Source organism: Drosophila rhopaloa, unplaced genomic scaffold, assembly GCF_018152115.1.
Source record: "Drosophila rhopaloa isolate 14029-0021.01 unplaced genomic scaffold, ASM1815211v1 contig_2, whole genome shotgun sequence".
Classification (NCBI taxonomy): domain Eukaryota; kingdom Metazoa; phylum Arthropoda; class Insecta; order Diptera; family Drosophilidae; genus Drosophila; species Drosophila rhopaloa.
Genome location: NW_025335083.1, coordinates 11213376 through 11229681, shown reverse-complemented (window position 1 = coordinate 11229681; position 16306 = coordinate 11213376). Strand labels below are relative to the sequence as shown.

At 43.6% G+C, this 16306-nt stretch overlaps 5 protein-coding genes across 9 annotated transcripts; 1 reads left to right on the top strand and 4 right to left on the bottom strand.

The window, feature by feature from the left end:
* Window positions 1-9: 9 nt before the first annotated feature.
* LOC108049534 (sterol carrier protein 2) lies at window positions 10-1676 on the bottom strand. Its single transcript, XM_017130743.2, has 4 exons — window positions 1543-1676; window positions 1130-1453; window positions 889-1079; window positions 10-729 (listed from the first exon to the last, which is right to left on the bottom strand). Exons 1-4 carry the CDS (start codon window positions 1585-1587, stop codon window positions 66-68), a joined length of 1224 nt encoding a protein of 407 aa, XP_016986232.2. The 5' UTR covers window positions 1588-1676; the 3' UTR covers window positions 10-65.
* A 494-nt stretch (window positions 1677-2170) lies between these two features.
* On the top strand, window positions 2171-4562 carry LOC108049612 (sterol carrier protein 2). The gene is made up of 5 exons (XM_017130856.2): window positions 2171-2319; window positions 2665-2988; window positions 3039-3229; window positions 3297-4180; window positions 4242-4562. Exons 1-5 carry the CDS (start codon window positions 2275-2277, stop codon window positions 4430-4432), a joined length of 1635 nt encoding a protein of 544 aa, XP_016986345.2. The 5' UTR covers window positions 2171-2274; the 3' UTR covers window positions 4433-4562.
* A 73-nt stretch (window positions 4563-4635) lies between these two features.
* LOC108049609 lies at window positions 4636-10986 on the bottom strand. 2 transcript variants are annotated; one of them, XM_017130842.2, is made up of 8 exons: window positions 10207-10986; window positions 9866-10134; window positions 8227-9255; window positions 8028-8168; window positions 7829-7968; window positions 7628-7767; window positions 7264-7554; window positions 4636-7192 (listed from the first exon to the last, which is right to left on the bottom strand). In XM_017130842.2, the coding sequence occupies exons 1-8, from the start codon at window positions 10706-10708 to the stop codon at window positions 5496-5498; spliced, it is 4209 nt and encodes a 1402-aa protein (XP_016986331.2). In that variant the 5' UTR covers window positions 10709-10986; the 3' UTR covers window positions 4636-5495. The 2 variants fall into 2 exon arrangements, with proteins under 2 accessions (XP_016986331.2, XP_044315884.1); XM_044459949.1 differs by having other exon boundaries at window positions 9866-10986.
* Window positions 10987-11319: 333 nt separating this feature from the next.
* Window positions 11320-12676, bottom strand: LOC108049552. 4 transcript variants are annotated; one of them, XM_044460116.1, is made up of 4 exons: window positions 12564-12653; window positions 12279-12512; window positions 12100-12229; window positions 11990-12044 (listed from the first exon to the last, which is right to left on the bottom strand). In XM_044460116.1, the coding sequence occupies exons 1-4, from the start codon at window positions 12627-12629 to the stop codon at window positions 12040-12042; spliced, it is 435 nt and encodes a 144-aa protein (XP_044316051.1). In that variant the 5' UTR covers window positions 12630-12653; the 3' UTR covers window positions 11990-12039. The 4 variants fall into 4 exon arrangements, with proteins under 4 accessions (XP_044316050.1, XP_044316049.1, XP_016986264.2 ...); XM_044460115.1 differs by having other exon boundaries at window positions 11320-12229; window positions 12279-12494; window positions 12564-12676; XM_044460114.1 differs by having other exon boundaries at window positions 11320-12229.
* A 130-nt stretch (window positions 12677-12806) lies between these two features.
* LOC108049543 lies at window positions 12807-16035 on the bottom strand. Its single transcript, XM_017130754.2, has 4 exons — window positions 15898-16035; window positions 15733-15824; window positions 14661-14949; window positions 12807-14570 (listed from the first exon to the last, which is right to left on the bottom strand). Exons 1-4 carry the CDS (start codon window positions 15903-15905, stop codon window positions 12893-12895), a joined length of 2067 nt encoding a protein of 688 aa, XP_016986243.2. The 5' UTR covers window positions 15906-16035; the 3' UTR covers window positions 12807-12892.
* Between the last annotated feature and the right edge of the window lie 271 nt (window positions 16036-16306).

Below are 16306 nucleotides of genomic sequence, written 5' to 3'. Positions count from 1 at the left end.
AGTCGAAGATCACAAAAACAGTTTCATTTTAATACAAATATATACAAAACATCAGTTCCCACCCTTTACAACTTGGCTTTGGAAGAACCCGGGAAGCCCAGACGGTAGAGGGCCACCACCACAGCTCCTCCCAATCCCAGATTGTGCTGCAAAGCCAACTGGGCATTTGGAACCTGTCGCTTCTCAGCCAGACCACGCAACTGCCAGCAGAGCTCAGCACACTGCGCCAGGCCAGTGGCTCCCAGAGGATGACCCTTTGAGATCAGACCACCACTGGGGTTCACGACGAACTTTCCACCGTAGGTGTTGTCTCCGGCATCGATGAACTCGCCGGCCTTGCCCTCGCCACACAGTCCAAGGGCCTCGTAGGTCACCAGCTCGTTGGCCGAGAAGCAATCGTGCAGCTCCACCACCTGCACATCCTGTGGCTTGTAGCCGCTCTTGGCGAAAAGACGCTGGGTGGCCAGGCGGGTCATGTCGGTTCCAGCAATCTTCATCAGGCTCTTGTCGGCAAAGGTGGACGCCGGATCACTGGCCATCTCCATGCCAACGATCTCAACGGCCTGTTTCTCCAATCCATGACGGCGGACGAAGGCCTCGGAGGCCAGGATGGCAGCTCCGGATCCATCAGAAGTGGGACAGCACTGCAGCTTGGTCAGCACTCCCTCCACAACCTGGGGCGACTTCATAATCTGCTCCAGAGTGTACTCATCGCGGAACTGCGAGTAACTGAAATCAACAAATGAGAACAGATAAAGACAACGCGTGTGCGGATCAGCTGCATACAACTATTGGAGTGGATGATGGTCTATAGCTTGGTCTACTTATTTCTCTGTTGCCAGCGATAAGATAAGCGGAAGGGTGAGGTGAACTTTCGACCGAACTTACGGATTGTTAACTGAGTGCTTGTGGTTCTTCCAGGCGATCTTGCCGAAGTGCTCGGGCTTGGTGCCGTATTTCTGCATGTGCTCCTTGCCAGCGTTTCCAAAGATCTGTGCAGCCATGGGTCCAGCTCCAATCTCGGTCAGCTCACCCATCTCGGTGATGTGACGCTCCATGGGATTAGCGCGATCAAAGTACTAAGAAAACGGTATTAGTAAAGACTTTTTTAAGGGTTTTACTGATGTACCTTTGAAGACAAGGATCCACGCTCCATCTTCTCGAATCCCAGAGCCAGGACGCAGTCGGCGTTTCCACTCTCCACGATCTGCTTGCCCAGATACAGAGCGCTCGATCCCGTGGAGCAGTTGTTGTTCACGTTGTAAACCGGAATGCCGGTCATTCCCACCTCGTAGATGGCCCGCTGTCCGCAGGTTGAGTCTCCATAAACGTATCCAGCCACCGCCTGCTGCACTTCCTCGAATTTGATGCCCGCATCCTCTAGGGCTTTCGTAATGGCCTCCTTGGCAAAATCTGGATAGCATACATCCGCTCGGCGACCGGGCTTCTCGAACTGCCGGAATAGATATTAAAACGAAGGATGAACATCAGATGGATGATTATAGCCAATGCGGCACAAAGGTCAATCTTCTGCAGGCGAACCTTGGTCATGCCCACTCCGATAACGTAAACTCTTGTCTTCGTCATTTTTCGGCTGTTCTTTTATTTCGGGATTCCGGATCGGACTTTCTTTATCGACTAAGGTGGATCAACAGGTTGCCGGCTTATATACGAAATGATAATGATAACAACTGATCTGCTCGTTCAGCTTGTTTTCCGTTAAAATTAAATTTTTTTTCTGTTATGATATTTAAAAACTTTGACTTTTTTATTTATAAAAATATATATTAATTTTAATAAATAAAGAACATAACAAATATTAAGTTTGTCCAATTTTACAATTTTTATAACCCGTTAAAAAGTTCAGCACTGAAAGCAGGGCTGCAGGCTGTTATATATCGTTCTGGTATTTTACTTGGTATAAATCTTTTAATCCAATACCTCCAAAACTGTTTTTATGAGCAATATACATATATAATATAATAATTCATTGATAATTTAGTTGAATTAATTGTTTATATTTATATTTATTTATTTTATTTATTTAAAAAGCTATATGTAAATTCTACGGATAAAATTGATTATTTTCTGGAGGAGAAATCTATTTAAAAGAAGCGCCATTTGCTTTACTATTCGTTTGGGGTGAATTATTATTTAAGGGTAGTCTGGTCTCACTGCACACAGTTTCTAGACCCCCGATTAAGTTTTAATTAATCGCTCTTTAGCACTAGTTGCGGTATTACCTGTTTTATTTACGATTTATCCATCTACAAAATGACGAAAAATCGTGTTTATGTTGTCGGTGTGGGAATGACTAAGGTATGTACCCCAAAGTCGCCGAAAGTAATTAGCAACAAAAAAACATAAACAACAAAACAAAGACTTTAAAGAGCAGCTTTGCGAAATTGCAAGTAACTTCAATATTGAGAAATATTTTAACAATTGCCGGACTTTGAACTGGGTGCACTTCGCTCGCTAATCTGCTCTCGAATGTTTGTGGCTCCACATCTTTATCATTATAATATGTGTGCCTATCAGTATCGCTCCTTTTGGTCCCCTGAAGTGGCACGATTATAAAAGTATTTTTAATCTACATTCTTGGTTACCAATGCTAATCTCTGATAATCAACCATCAAAAACTCCGTTTTCTTGTACTTCCTACAGTTCGAGAAGCCCGGTCGCCGAGCGGATGTATGCTATCCAGATTTTGCCAAGGAGGCTATTACGAAAGCCCTCCAGGATGCGGGCATCAAGTTTGAGGAAGTGCAGCAGGCGGTGGCTGGATATGTTTATGGAGACTCCACCTGTGGACAAAGGGCCATCTACGAGGTGGGAATGACCGGCATTCCGGTCTACAACGTGAACAACAACTGCTCCACGGGATCGAGCGCTCTGTATCTGGGCAAGCAGATCGTGGAGAGTGGAAACGCCGACTGCGTCCTGGCTCTGGGATTCGAGAAGATGGAGCGTGGGTCCTTGTCTTCAAAGGTACATCAATAAAACCCTTACAAAAGCCGTTACTAATCCCGTTTTCTTAGTACTTTGACCGCGCCAATCCCATGGAACGTCACATCACCGAGATGGGTGAGCTGACCGAGATTGGAGCTGGTCCCATGGCTGCCCAAATCTTCGGCAACGCTGGCAAGGAGCACATGCAGAAATATGGCACTAAGCCCGTGCACTTTGGCAAGATCGCCTGGAAGAACCACAAGCACTCTGTCAATAATCCGTAAGGCTTACCTATAATCATTACAGCAATGGCTTATCTAATCTTTGGCCTTATTGCCTCCGCTTAGCTACTCGCAGTTCCGCGATGAATACACTCTGGAGCAGATTATGAAGTCGCCCCAGGTTGTGGAGGGAGTGCTGACCAAGCTGCAGTGCTGTCCCACTTCCGATGGTTCCGGAGCTGCCATCCTGGCCTCCGAGGCCTTCGTCCGCCGTCATGGATTGGAGAAACAGGCCGTTGAAATCGTGGGCATGGAAATGGCCAGTGATCCGGCGTCTACCTTTGCCGACAAGAGCCTGATGAAGATTGCTGGAACCGACATGACCCGCCTGGCCACCCAGCGTCTTTTCGCCAAGAGCGGTTACAAGCCACAGGATGTGCAGGTGGTGGAACTGCACGATTGCTTCTCGGCCAACGAGCTGGTGACCTACGAGGCCCTTGGACTGTGTGGCGATGGCAAGGCCGGCGAGTTCATCGATGCCGGAGACAACACCTACGGTGGAAAGTTCGTCGTGAACCCCAGTGGTGGTCTGATCTCAAAGGGTCATCCTCTGGGAGCCACTGGTCTGGCGCAGTGTGCTGAGCTCTGCTGGCAGCTACGTGGTCTGGCTGAGAAGCGACAGGTTCCCAATGCCCAGTTGGCTTTGCAGCACAATCTGGGATTGGGAGGAGCTGTAGTGGTGGCCCTCTACCGTCTGGGCTTCCCCGCTGCCAACAACGTGATGCGCAATTTGACCGCTGCCGGCAAAGCTGCGACTAGCGAAGATGGCTTTAAGGTAGCTCCCTTGCTGAAAGTTCTGGAGCAGGCGATGCAGGAGGACAAGGACAATCTGATCGAGAAGGTGCGCGCCATTTACGGATTTAAGGTAAACAATGGACCCAATGGACAGACCGGATTTTGGGTCATTGATGCCAAACAGGGCAAGGGCAAGATCGTATTTAATGGAACACGTAAGCTTACATTAAGTCTATAAGGTTAAAAGATAATCATGGATTTTATTTTCTGATACAGAAAAGTGTGATGTGACCTTCATCATCAGCGACGAGGATGTATTCGAGCTGCTCACAGGAAAGTTGCCGCCGCAAAAGGCCTTCTTCCAGGGCAAAATCAAGATTCAGGGAAATATGGGCTTTGCTATGAAGCTAATGGACTTGCAGCGATCCGCTCAAGGAAGAATCGAGGAGCTGCGATCCAAGCTGTAAGCCTGTCGGTGTATCCTTATTCTGCATTCAATGTTGCAATATCTTGGTGGCTTTGGATCTGTTAAATCTAGTATACGTTTTTATACGATCTTTTATTATTTCTAGAGATTAAAATGTTTGATTATTGTAATCCGAAAAGTGGTTTTTCTTGCGGGGTTCTCATATTGGGATTTTGAAGTTTCATGATTTAAAACAATTTTATATATTTTTGTACGATCCGAATCTTTATTGTTTCTTCAACGTTTAAGCTGGCTTAATTCTACAGTTATATATGGTGTATATATATATATTGTAATTATCAATGTGTGTATTGTTCTACGCACTTTCAAAACACTTTTCAAAAAAGTTGTTAAGAAGGAAATTAAACTGGGACCTTGTCAAGCCTTATGGCTTTCAATTTATACTTTCAACGAGTACGAGTGTCTCTGGCCAATAAAGTGCGTGCCATTAAAAAATACACACTATAACAGTTAAATGTACCTGCCTGCATTTAAAAAAGTTCAATTGTTGTATCTAAAAAGTGCCTGCTGTGTGGTGGTGTAAATAAATTAAAAAACTACATTTCTATAAGTGTCTCGCATTTTGAGCTTATAAATCTACGTTTCGTTATCAAATATAGGGGTGTTTGTATGTGAGGTGTAGGACTACATATAAGCTTTTGGCTATATACAAAGGAAGATCTCTCAGCACTGGAGGAGATTGCACTCACTCACTTCAAAACTATTGTGGCTTAAAAGAGCTATATTAGATAACAAGAACTTACTATTTTCATAAAACTTGTATAATTACACTTATACAAAATATATAGACTGATTTAGCAAATATTTTCGCATCACCAAAAATAAAATTTAAATTTTTAAGCCACGGCAGTTTTGTAGTAGGTGAGCGATACATTTACGTATTAAAATCTCGTTCGGAGTTTAGAGATCTGAAAACGATTTAGCTCCTCGAAATCCGTTAAACGGAATCCCGAGTAGCTTCTAAATTTACAAAATATATAGTTTCACATAAAGTCCAAATAGGAGCCTCTACTTTCGCTCTCCTTCCATTTCCCCTTCCAATTTCAGAAGCTATTGTTGGAGTTGGCGTAGGAGAGCGAACTATTCGTTGTTGCCGAGGATGTCGATGATGAGGAGTTACTATTGGAGCCACTCCCCGCTGGCTTGTCCATGCTGGCCATGATGGATCCCAACAGATCAACAGGTCTCTTGCTCGTTCCTTTTGCTATAGAGATGCGATTTACTCCGGTGGAGCCTGCGATGATGATCTTGTGGGGGGGCAAATTAATGGTTTTGTAGGTGGGTTTCAGCGGGGAAGCTGTGGCTGCCATGGGCATGGTGTTGCCACTGCTGTTGGTGCTCGGTGGCGGCGGTGGTGGCGGTGGTGCAGTTGCCCGAGAAGGCGGTAATGGCGGCAAGGGTGGCAATACCACAGACATTCTGGTGAGAGGAGTCAAAGAGGCTGGGAGAACCACTTTTACAATTTGAGCGGGTGGCGGAGGCGGCGGAACAGCTACAATTGGTAGCGGTAATTGGTGTATAGATAGCGGTATGGGAGTTGGAGTGGGGGTGGGCGGTAAAGGAACAGTAGTTAGTGGTGGAGAAGCAGTAGTTTGTGGTGGAAAAGCAGTACTTATTGGTAAAGAGCCCGTAGTTGGCGTTGCAGGAGCAATAGCTGGGGCTGTTTCCATAGGAACCGGTATATCCGTTTCCACAATCTCCTCCGCACACACTTCGGTTACCTCTTCTTCGTGATCAACGACCAACTGAGGTGTGCTCTCTACAATGAGCTCGTTGCCCACATCCTCAACAGGATCTGGTGGTGGCGGAGGAGGTGGTGCTACTGCTGCTGTTGGTGGAGCTAAATTGTAGGTACTGATATCACTTTTGCTATCGGATACGATTTTCACTTGGATCTTGATCTCGGGCTCCTTTTGGTTTAGGCGATGGATGAAGGGCGTCTGAGGCACTAGTGGCGGTGGCAGTCCTGACAGGAAGGGTGGTGCAGCAGCTAAAGGGAGAGTGGGAACAGGGGGTGCCGGTTTGGCTATAGGTGTGAGTAAAGGTTTGAGTGTAGAAGCTGTAGGAGCAGCTGTAGGAACAACTACAGGAGCGGGAGAATTGGGGGCTGTGTCATTGCCCAAACGGGGAATTTTGGCAGGTGAAGGCTCATTTATGGAGCAGGTTTTGGCTGGCGTTGAATGCTTTTTGGGCGTTGGTTCGCTCCTCCGCTCCTTCTCCTTTTCTTTGCCCCTTTCTCTTTCTTTATCCCTATCTTTCTCCCTGAACTTTTCCTTCTCCTTATCCTTTTTGGGCTTCTCCTTCTCTTGAGTTGCGACAACCGCCGCTTTGGTCAGCTTGTATTTGTGCTCCAGTACCATTTTCCTCATATCTATCTTGGCGTCATCCTTGCTGGTCTTCTTTTTGGGCGTACTAGCCCCACTGGCGCTGCTCTGACTGCTACTGTTGCTGTTGCTTTCCTGGTTCTGGCTTGGCGAAGAACTTCCTGCAGATGGCTGTTCGTCAATACTGCTCTCGCTGGAACGCCGCTCCTTTCCATCGAGGTCAATAAGTTTTTTCTTTGTCCTGCCATCGTGCGCCCGTTTTAAGGGCGTCTTTTTACCACTTTCATCGTGGCTAATCGGGTTGGGCAGGATCGTTTGCTTCTCCTTATAATGCGGCGTTTCGGCCAACACAGGGTTGTTCTTCTCGTTAATCACCTCCTGTCCTGGATAATACTGTCGCAGGCGCAGGTGCCAAGCTGTAAAGTATAGAATATTATTTAGAGATTGTTTAAAGTCTCTTGACTAAGCAGTCCTGTTTTTTTTTTACCTATGCTCGTCACCGCCGTCACAGTGCGAAACTGGTGGATTATGTTGCGTGGTAGGAAGTATATGTCGTTATCGCACAGCTGGATGCGGGCATAGCGGACTCCCTCTCGGCGAAGCTGGTTCAGCTTGGCGTCCTCGATCCATTGCACGCACTGCGAGATCGGGGGCTCGTGCAGGTCCAGCTGCAGCATTTCCACCATTGTATTGAAGTCCTGGGCGGCAAAAGCGACCACGTCCTTTGTGATGCGATTTTGCGAATACGTTTGTCCACAGTGTACGGCTTTTAGTATGCCTGGGGAACGGAAAATAACAAAGGAACGATGATTAGTTGATTTCAGGGAAGCACCTTAATTGAAAAAGCTCACCAACTGCAGCAGTGGTGATGCGCTCATGACCATGGCCTACATGATCCGCATGCGCCTTGGTCCGGTCCTCAATCATCGTCTCGCGGGCCTCCGACAAGCGGGGAAGATATTGTAGGTTTCTCAGCTCATTGATACGAGTTCTAGGTAGGTAAAATATTGAATTAATTTATGTAAGGTAAGAGTATTACGAAAGCTAGCCACCTTTGCCTCTTTAGAGGAGTCTTGCTATTCAGCTCTGCAGTCGGCACCAACTGTTCTCCAGCGCGTATCCAGAGGATCGGGCCGTCGTTCGACTGACGAGGATCCGTTTGTAGTATGGAATTGCAAGCCCAAGGCATGGTCTAGGAAAAAAGAAATAATGTTAGACAAGAACCTTAAATTTATTATTTATTTATTATACCTTTCGCAGAAATGGGTTCATTTCAATACGACCCAGAAGATCAGGAAAATAGCCGCCCACCTCTTCATGCACTTTGCCAACTAAACTGATTTGATGCAGTGGTCCATATCGGAAGGTTCCTTGGCAATAATTGCGAACCACCTAAAGGAGAATGGTTTTGTTAGCAAAATTTAACATTTTTTTAGATGTATTTGCTGACCTGCTCATTGTATTGCGACATCGTGCAAGTTTCGATGTCCGAATTGCGTCCAAGAACACCCGCCTTCACGGTCAGCGTTGAGTAGTTCTCGGCCATGTGCTCGAGCAAATCGGGCAAATACCGCGCCGCATCGTGGACAATGCCCATCACATGGTGAGCGTAACCTTGTTCATCCTCGGCAAAGCAGACCTCAAAAAATTCATCTACCAGTTCCTCCATTTCGTCCGTTGACAATGCATCGATTTCATGCTGATACAGGTGAACAATGGAGGCTCCTCCGTTCGGATACTGTTCCACCTGGAAATAGCAGCCGTACTTAAGGTTCTCTAAGCCAGCTGGTGGTTTCCGGTTAGGCCTTGGCGACAGGCTCTGAACTGTTTGCCACGGTCCAGCTTCAGGTGCATGTTGCAAGCACTGAACCCCAACGCTCGTTCGACGTATTTTAGAGCGTTTATAGCACTTGGAGCAGTCCCGAGATGACGATGAAGAATGGCGGGAAGATGACGATGAGGAACTCTTGTGATGGTTACTGGAGGATGAAGACGACGATGATGTGTAGGGCTTGCGGTTGCTGCTGCTCTGACTGGAGGAATGATTGCTGGTGGAGGAGTTTGAACCGGAACTTGTTTTCGGTGCCGGTGATGGCATTAGATTCGAATTAGAGCTCTTGTCCCCGAAGTTTAGCTGTCTGGTAACCTCCTCGCGGGTTTTGCCTGCCGCGTCGCCATTCACTAATGTTTTGACTGGCTCCACCGTCGATTCCTTTTTGATTTCTGCTTCAGTTTTGATGTGGTTACTAAGTACTGATGATGGTTCTATTTCCGCTCCTATTTTCGTTTCTACTGGTTCTTTTTTGATGCCCTCCTCCACTTTAATTTGCTGCTCTAGGGCAGCAGCCACCGCCTGTGGCAAAACCTGATCCGCCGCGGGATCCTTTGACTTGGAGGAGCTGTTCTGGCTGCTCCGGCTGCTGTCGGAGCTCCGTCGACGGTGGGAGTGCGAGGAGGAACTGGATGATGAGGAGGGAATCTGCAAAGTGGATGGAAACAAGTTTTTAATTTTGTACATTGATGGACAGCTGTGCAAACTTTAACTGGCATCAAAGATTTGTTTAGCTCAATGTAAACGACTGCAGTAAGAATATACAATAAACATGTTCCGCAATTGAGGTCTCTTACAATGAAAAGTCTCTGGGTTTATTTTAGATCTTGTCTCTTGCTGTCAGTGTTTTCTTGAAAATGAAATAGTGCAAAACTATCTTGATACTTAAAGGTTCCATTGAAAGTTGAGTTTTTAAAAAACTTTGAGAAAAATTTTTTTGTGAAAAAATACATAAAATTACGTTACAAATTCGATTATTTGGGAATGCCATAGATATGGAAATACGATAGATCACAGAAGAAATTGATTTTAAACTTTTTTAAATGCATCACAATAGCTTTTAGATGACAGAAGCAGTTTCGAAAGAAAAACCATACATTTTAGAGGTCAAAAATTACGATATTACGTGGAACTAATATTAATATGAAACTACATTTATCAATCAGATAAAAAAGGTTTGTAACTTATGAATGATGTATTCTGGGTTTATGTGTATTCTGACCGTTGCAGTTTGCTTTATGGATTTCCCATGTCTCACCTTCTCCCGATCGCGCTCCCTCTCCCTTTCTCTGTCCCTATCGCTGCGGTGATACTTCTTTTCCTTGCTGCGCGATGAACTGGACTTGTAGTCGCTCTCCTTGGAGGTTTTGGAGCTGCTATCGCGGTTCCTGTCGCGCTCTCGTTCCCGCTCCCTTTCCTTGTCCCGATCCTTGCTCCTACTGTTGTTGTAACTGCTGCTGCTGCGTCGATTCTTATCGTCATCCCGCTCCTTATCTTTCTTCTTCTGTTTTTTGTGATTGCGCTCATCTGTGGGTGGTGGGGTGTAAATCACATTAGTTGGCATTGGATTTGTTTTCTGCGAATTTCGCTTTACTTTACCTGTCTTCTCGTCTGTGTTTGTGGCTGTTATTGTTGTCTCTGCCAAGGCATTTGTTGTCGTTGGTGTTGCTACCGCCGCTGCAGTGGTTGTTTTTGTTACTACAACTACTGTTGCTTCTTCTTCATTTTCCGCTGCTGGCTTTGTTATTGCTTTTGTTGTTGTGTTATTTGCATTCCCATCGCCTGACTGCATTTGTTGCTTTTGTGTGGGTATTGTGTTGCTGTTTGTAGTTGGTTGTGTATTTATTGCTGCTGCTTCTTTTGCGCCTGTAGTTGTTGGACTGACATTTCCGCGGGCATTTGCGTTGTTGTTTTCCACCGCCGCCTCGTTGTTTACCCATTTTTGAGGCGTTTCCCGGTGCTTGGGCTCTTCGCCCGTTTCTTCCAGTGTAGTTCCGTCCAACTTTTCTTCATTTTCCACCTGCTCCGGGGATTTCTTGGCCAAATCCTTACCCCCGTTGGCCAATTCTACGATATTTTCGCCACCTCGAGTGTTCTCCATGTGTGTGTGTGTATGTGTGTAGTGGCACACACACGCGTGTGTGTGTTGCTCTGCGCCTGTATTGAATATCGATCAGTCGGCCGTCTACGTGACGCCTCTCAGCTATTCGTGCCTTTTATCTTACGCTCCGTTCGCAATTCACCCGCACACTCCGCAGCGGTGCTTTTCATTCGGCTGGCAGAATTTCCGCAGCGGCGTTTTCAGCAATTCGCGAATTCGACTTTTTTTTTGTTCTAGAAGCCGTCGCGCTAGAGCTGGAACAAAAGTCAATGTTTATGTGATATATCGATGTTGCCAGCAATCGGGCGTTATCGATGTTTTATTTGCAACCATCGATTTTTTTGTTTTTGAGCTGTCAAAGTACAAAATGTAAATAAATTTACGATATATTTTCTTTAAAACAAATACTTATATCTACTTGGGACGATTTTTTTAATTGACAAAATGGCGGGAAAGCTTAAATGATAATTTTGTAAAAACACACATTGTTCATTGTCGAAAACGTAATACAATTTAAAATCAAAATTTGGGAGTATGTGGAACATTTTACGTACGGCTTATAGAAGCTTTGTCACGACTTTAACCATACCTTTAAAATAATATTACATTAGTGGTTCCTATAAGGTTAATATTTTTTTACAAAATATAAGAACAAAAAATAAAGGACAGATTTTTTTTAAAGTTTTCTTAATGTTTCCTTTGCTCTTTTTCGGCTGCCTCTCGCTTATAAACCTCGCTGACCAACTTCGGGACCTTTTCCAGATACTCCATGAGGTGCATTTCCTCCTTCAGAGTGTTTAGATACATGCGTTGAATTTTTCTTATCATCGGATCAATAACTTTGGCGCTAACTATATCATCGGCACTGACACTGAAGTCCGCGACTTGAAGGTCATCTGGATCTGCGATATTTAACTGGGGCTCTACGACAACGGCAACCACTTCCTCGGACTGTAAATCGGGATTAGGAATTCGGCTTTTTCTCGATTTAGCATTATTTTTGCCACCGGACAATGCATCCCCCCTTTTATCCTTCACTTCGAGCGCGAATTCATCCAATTCCGCCTGCATTTCTATTTGCGATCGAACTGCTGCTCTGAGATCGTCGCCACTTTTTGCACTGATCACAGTATTTTGGGATGGTTTAGATTTGGATTCCTTTGAGGTGGATTCGTCGCTGGAAAAGGGGAACTTCCGTTGAAACCTATCGCCCACCGCCTGGCAATGAGCCTGAACCGCATCAAGGTAGTTATGGGATTCCTTCTTATGATGTTGGTGGCTACATCGGGTTGCTTGTTTTTTCTCACCAACCTCCCCGTCCCCGTGCTCACTTATACTAGAAGGAGGGCCTCCAAAAGTCAAGTTCTTGTAGAGTAGGCAATCTCCCCCACCTTTTTCATTTGCCGGATCCCGATTTCGAGTAGTATGAGTAAAAGGGAGTTTGCAATTACGTGGTTTGGGTGAGTATCTAGGACTGGGCTCGTTCACAATCCTCGGATTCGACCGCTGGTGAGGATTCAACTGTTATGGTTTGAAAACCTATTAAATAAGACACAACAAATATTTTTACCTGATGTTGCTGTGGCTGTTGACAGTCATTATGGCAATGCTTTCTAGATAAGGGATCTGGAGTTCGATAAAGTCTGTGTCCATGCGAGCAACGATGATCTTGACACTGGCATTTTATATGATCACGATAGTTATCCGGTCTCGCCTGATGCAGAGGGCTATTCCTTTCGTAACGCGATCGGCTTTCGACATCCTGATGTCCACGCACCCCTTGATCCTTGTTTTCGTTAAGAGGCTGCTTAAATTGTAAAAAGTGCAAAGATCGGCAATTATTTTAGAAACTCACAGATGGATTCTTCGACCCATAGAAATGGCCTCGAAGCTCATTTCGATATTTATTGCTCTTATCCATCGATCAAGCGTCGAATCACTTAATTAGAGTTTACAAAAGTAAGTAATGTTTTCAATTGACAAATATATCCAAGAGTACTAGAATAAAAACTATGTAGGGAAGGCTAGCTGTTTTTTTCAGTAAATTTTATTAAATGGTATAATGGTTTTAAGAATACATTTTTTTGTAATTAATATGGATGTTGGATAAATAGTTTTTATATTCTAAACATTATGCAAATAAATTCCCTTTTCCCGAAAAAAGATGGAGGCGATTCTTGTTTGTTAGACAGTGATTGTTTCCATATATAGATCGAAGGACCTCGTGATGATAGTGTGATCCGGTGCCAGATGAGTATCCGCCATTACGGCCAATCTATATTTGTCACCAAAACGATGTAGATTTAGAGAAAGGCAGGTCTTCGATTGAGGAGGTCGGAACAGAAGGACGTCCTGAACCTTCTGACCCCAGGCCGATTGAAATTCATCCGTTGCTCCATAAATTTCAGTGATTGTGATGGGGAAGTTGTACGAGAAAAAGTTTATGAAGATTTTTGTGATAACATGAGGAAAAAGTGATGTGAGAAGGCTGAATTTTGTCTGACCAATCGAAGCTAAATATATCATTATCTGTTGCTTTCTGATTCTTTCAACAATATGATGAAGTTCTTTAACATGATTTGCATCCGGTTTTCTTAAGGGCAATTGCAGAAACACTACGCCACCAATATTTTCCGATTTATCTCCACTGCGATCTGTAAAGTAACCTTTATCTATGGTCCTGCATGTGGTATTCAAGAAATTGGGCACTTTCGTATCTTCCGAGAATGTATCAAAGTAATCGTGAACGGCGCCTGCTAAGCAAGTTAAACTAAAGTCGGATTCTCTGAGATCATCACTGAATTTACCCTGATTGCGGGTCCGAAGCTGGGCACCATTTAATGAACGGCCAAAGGAGACAATTTTCCTGCCTGCATATGATTTTTTATGGAGTATATTTAACTCCTGTGTGGGCTGCTCGAAAAGTACTTCGTAAATATTTCTTGGAGCCTGAAAGAGCTCCCAGAGAATTTTGAAAAACTCTAATTGAGCATAAAGTAAGAGGGGTACATATAAATGAAGTCTAGCGCAATAGGTGGAAGTATAGGAAGTTTGTCCCTTTATTAAGACATCACCGAAAGCCAAAAACTCACAGTAAATGTGATAGGGCAAAAGCAAAACATGATTTAGATTTAAGCGCCAAAGAAAACGGGTCCAAACCTTGGCCAAATTAGTAGGTTGCAAGCTGTTATATATGGCAGTTCTGGCCACCGACCAAGTAAGATTTTTTTGCTCTAATTCCCTATTTAATAGCATTCGTATAGTTTGAAATCGACCCACTTCATTTCGGTAACTAATTGATCGCTTTTTAAGTTTTTTAAGCATTGAACGACTCCTTATATAGCCCAAAATCACATTGACCAGGATAATTACTACCAAAGAAGCCAACTGACTGAGGTTTCTAATTTGAATACTAGACGAAGCCCCGTCGGGAGTTTCGAGGGATTCGAATTCGTAGATGAATTTCTGCCAGCGGCAGATGACAAGATGCATTATATGACTTATCAGCCTGCTGATGTGTTCGGGTTTTCTTACAAAGTGAGACAGTTGTTGATTCGAACTCTGACTCAATCCATCGGACATGGTCATCAGGGTTTTCTTATGTGTGTCCTGAAGTAGAAGCATCTCACTCACATGCAGATCCTCCTCTTCGGCAATTATCAAGTGATGCAATTTGATGAGGATATAATAGGGTTGAGTGTTATCTGAGTTTGGAATTACAATCACTTGCCACTGGGGAAGATCTGATGGTATATACTTGGTGGCCAGTTCGCTGACATAATCCTGAATATTCGATTCGGTGACTGGACGTCCTCGGTATTTGTGTGTACTCAGCAGAACGTGGTTGTTAATGTTGAAGCCACTTTGGTAAAATAAAAAATGGAGAATTTTAAATCTTAGTTTTAAAGCTGAAAAATTAGGTAGTAATGATATACATGATTTGATCGCTTACCTGCTATCATTTACCCACGCATAATGTCCCCAACAAGGAACGAGTTTTTGACGAAGCTTGGGAAACCTTAGCATTCCAGTTTTATCCCTCACATCAGTCAGATACTGGGCATAGGACATCTTGATCCTCTCGAAGTCACAGTTTCCCTCCACTTGGAGAAGAAAGTGAAATACGCCCGCATTCTTCGGCGTGTCAATTAAAGTCCGGATCTTCTTGGACTTTGAGATGGTAAGGTTCGGGTACTTGATGCTCAGCACATAGTTAGATAGTTCGTTGCCAAAATGGGCGCCTGAAAACATGGATAGGAGTTTTCGATTTTTAAATTTAACAGCTGATGAATCGATTTCAATTGTGAGTACCTCAAGTGGAGCATTTAAATTTCGGGATTAAAATCGCACCAATAAATAAAGCAATTAAAGAAATAATAACAAAATATTTTCAAAGTGTCTTTACCCAATATTAAATACCCTATAATTGTTATAAAATAACGTATATAAACGTTTTATTAAATGAATACCCTACTAATACGTTATTTGTCATTATATTATTGTTGTATATAATTATATTATATGGTTGAGATATAGCAATATTAATTGAATTACATATTTTGGGGGCCCCGAAATTGCTGCTTCTAGGCTGATTTATTTAACGACAAATCTACCCTATAGGAACATGCCTTCATCCCAAGCGATTACCGGGTATCAAGCACGAAGACTGGGCTTATCAATGGCAAAATTTTTATGAGTAATTCAGTTGGTCAAGGTTCACTTGGCCGCTTGTCTGGGTTCCGCAAAGGTGCAACAGGTAATCTGTATTATTTATAAACAAAAAGCTTATCTACAGCACTTTCTTTGCGACTCTCTCACTGTCTCTCTCAGCCTCCTTTATCTCTTGGGTTCCCATTAATGGACGATCCTTTGGCTGAGTGAGAATGGGTTAATCAACCCATGGATCGTTTATTTATATAGCCGGCCCCTTTTGAAGTTCTTGATTTATGTGGCTTATCAGTGAGGCAGCGCGTGTCGCGGATCGGCGATCATCGATCACTGCTGGGGATATGTCGAACACTTACAAAGGAACGATAACAGCAATAGAGGAATCAACATCAAAGCAATCACAAAGCAGAGCAGGGTCTTCAGAAGTGATTTTACCTCCTGCCAGAAACTAGGGAATACAAACGTAGTATTAACCATACTTACATATTTTTGGTACTCATTAAGAGTTTTCTTAAATTTACCTTTCCATTTTGTCTGATTCCTAGAAAATTACTATAAGAAAATGATTTTAGCTATATTTAGTATAGCTGCACTATATAGTATGTACACCTCCGATTCTTTGCTCTGTCTTGAATTTTTTCAGAAGCTCACACGTTCGTTTCTTGCAAAGTTTTTAGCACAACTGATCATAATAGACGGAGATTCGTGTGGGCTTCGTTTTATTGAGCGGCTTATCAGTAAATCGAAGGCAGTCGCTCTTAAAGAGCACTGCAATAAAAAAATGATACGAAATTATCAAAATAGAATATTTGATTTCCATTGTTTTATTTCTTAAACAAAACGATGGTAAAACATTAAGTTAAAACTAAAGCATTAAATAATAAAGCCCAAGTAAATATTTTAAAAAATTTACATGTACTTTTTAATATA

Coding starts and splice junctions, on each gene's coding strand:
- LOC108049543 (XM_017130754.2), bottom strand. Junction 14,950..15,732: donor ATTGCTGTTATCGTTCCTTT/GTAAGTGTTCGA, acceptor CCATGTTTTCAG/GCGCCCATTTTGGCAACGAA. Junction 14,571..14,660: donor GCGTGGGTAAATGATAGCAG/GTAAGCGATCAA, acceptor ATTTTACCAAAG/TGGCTTCAACATTAACAACC.
- LOC108049609 (XM_044459949.1), bottom strand. CDS start 10,708: ATGGAGAACACTCGAGGTGGCGAAAATATCGTAGAATTGGCCAACGGG. Junction 7,969..8,027: donor TGAACCCATTTCTGCGAAAG/GTATAATAAATA, acceptor CTTTTTTCCTAG/ACCATGCCTTGGGCTTGCAA. Junction 7,193..7,263: donor GACGGCGGTGACGAGCATAG/GTAAAAAAAAAA, acceptor TATACTTTACAG/CTTGGCACCTGCGCCTGCGA.
- LOC108049612 (XM_017130856.2), top strand. CDS start 2,275: ATGACGAAAAATCGTGTTTATGTTGTCGGTGTGGGAATGACTAAG. Junction 2,320..2,664: donor TCGGTGTGGGAATGACTAAG/GTATGTACCCCA, acceptor TACTTCCTACAG/TTCGAGAAGCCCGGTCGCCG. Junction 2,989..3,038: donor GTGGGTCCTTGTCTTCAAAG/GTACATCAATAA, acceptor CCGTTTTCTTAG/TACTTTGACCGCGCCAATCC.
- LOC108049534 (XM_017130743.2), bottom strand. CDS start 1,587: ATGACGAAGACAAGAGTTTACGTTATCGGAGTGGGCATGACCAAG. Junction 1,080..1,129: donor GTGGATCCTTGTCTTCAAAG/GTACATCAGTAA, acceptor CCGTTTTCTTAG/TACTTTGATCGCGCTAATCC. Junction 730..888: donor AAGCACTCAGTTAACAATCC/GTAAGTTCGGTC, acceptor TGTTGATTTCAG/TTACTCGCAGTTCCGCGATG.
- LOC108049552 (XM_044460114.1), bottom strand. CDS start 12,629: ATGGATAAGAGCAATAAATATCGAAATGAGCTTCGAGGCCATTTCTAT. Junction 12,513..12,563: donor ATGGGTCGAAGAATCCATCT/GTGAGTTTCTAA, acceptor CAATTTAAGCAG/CCTCTTAACGAAAACAAGGA. Junction 12,230..12,278: donor AACAGCCACAGCAACATCAG/GTAAAAATATTT, acceptor AAACCATAACAG/TTGAATCCTCACCAGCGGTC.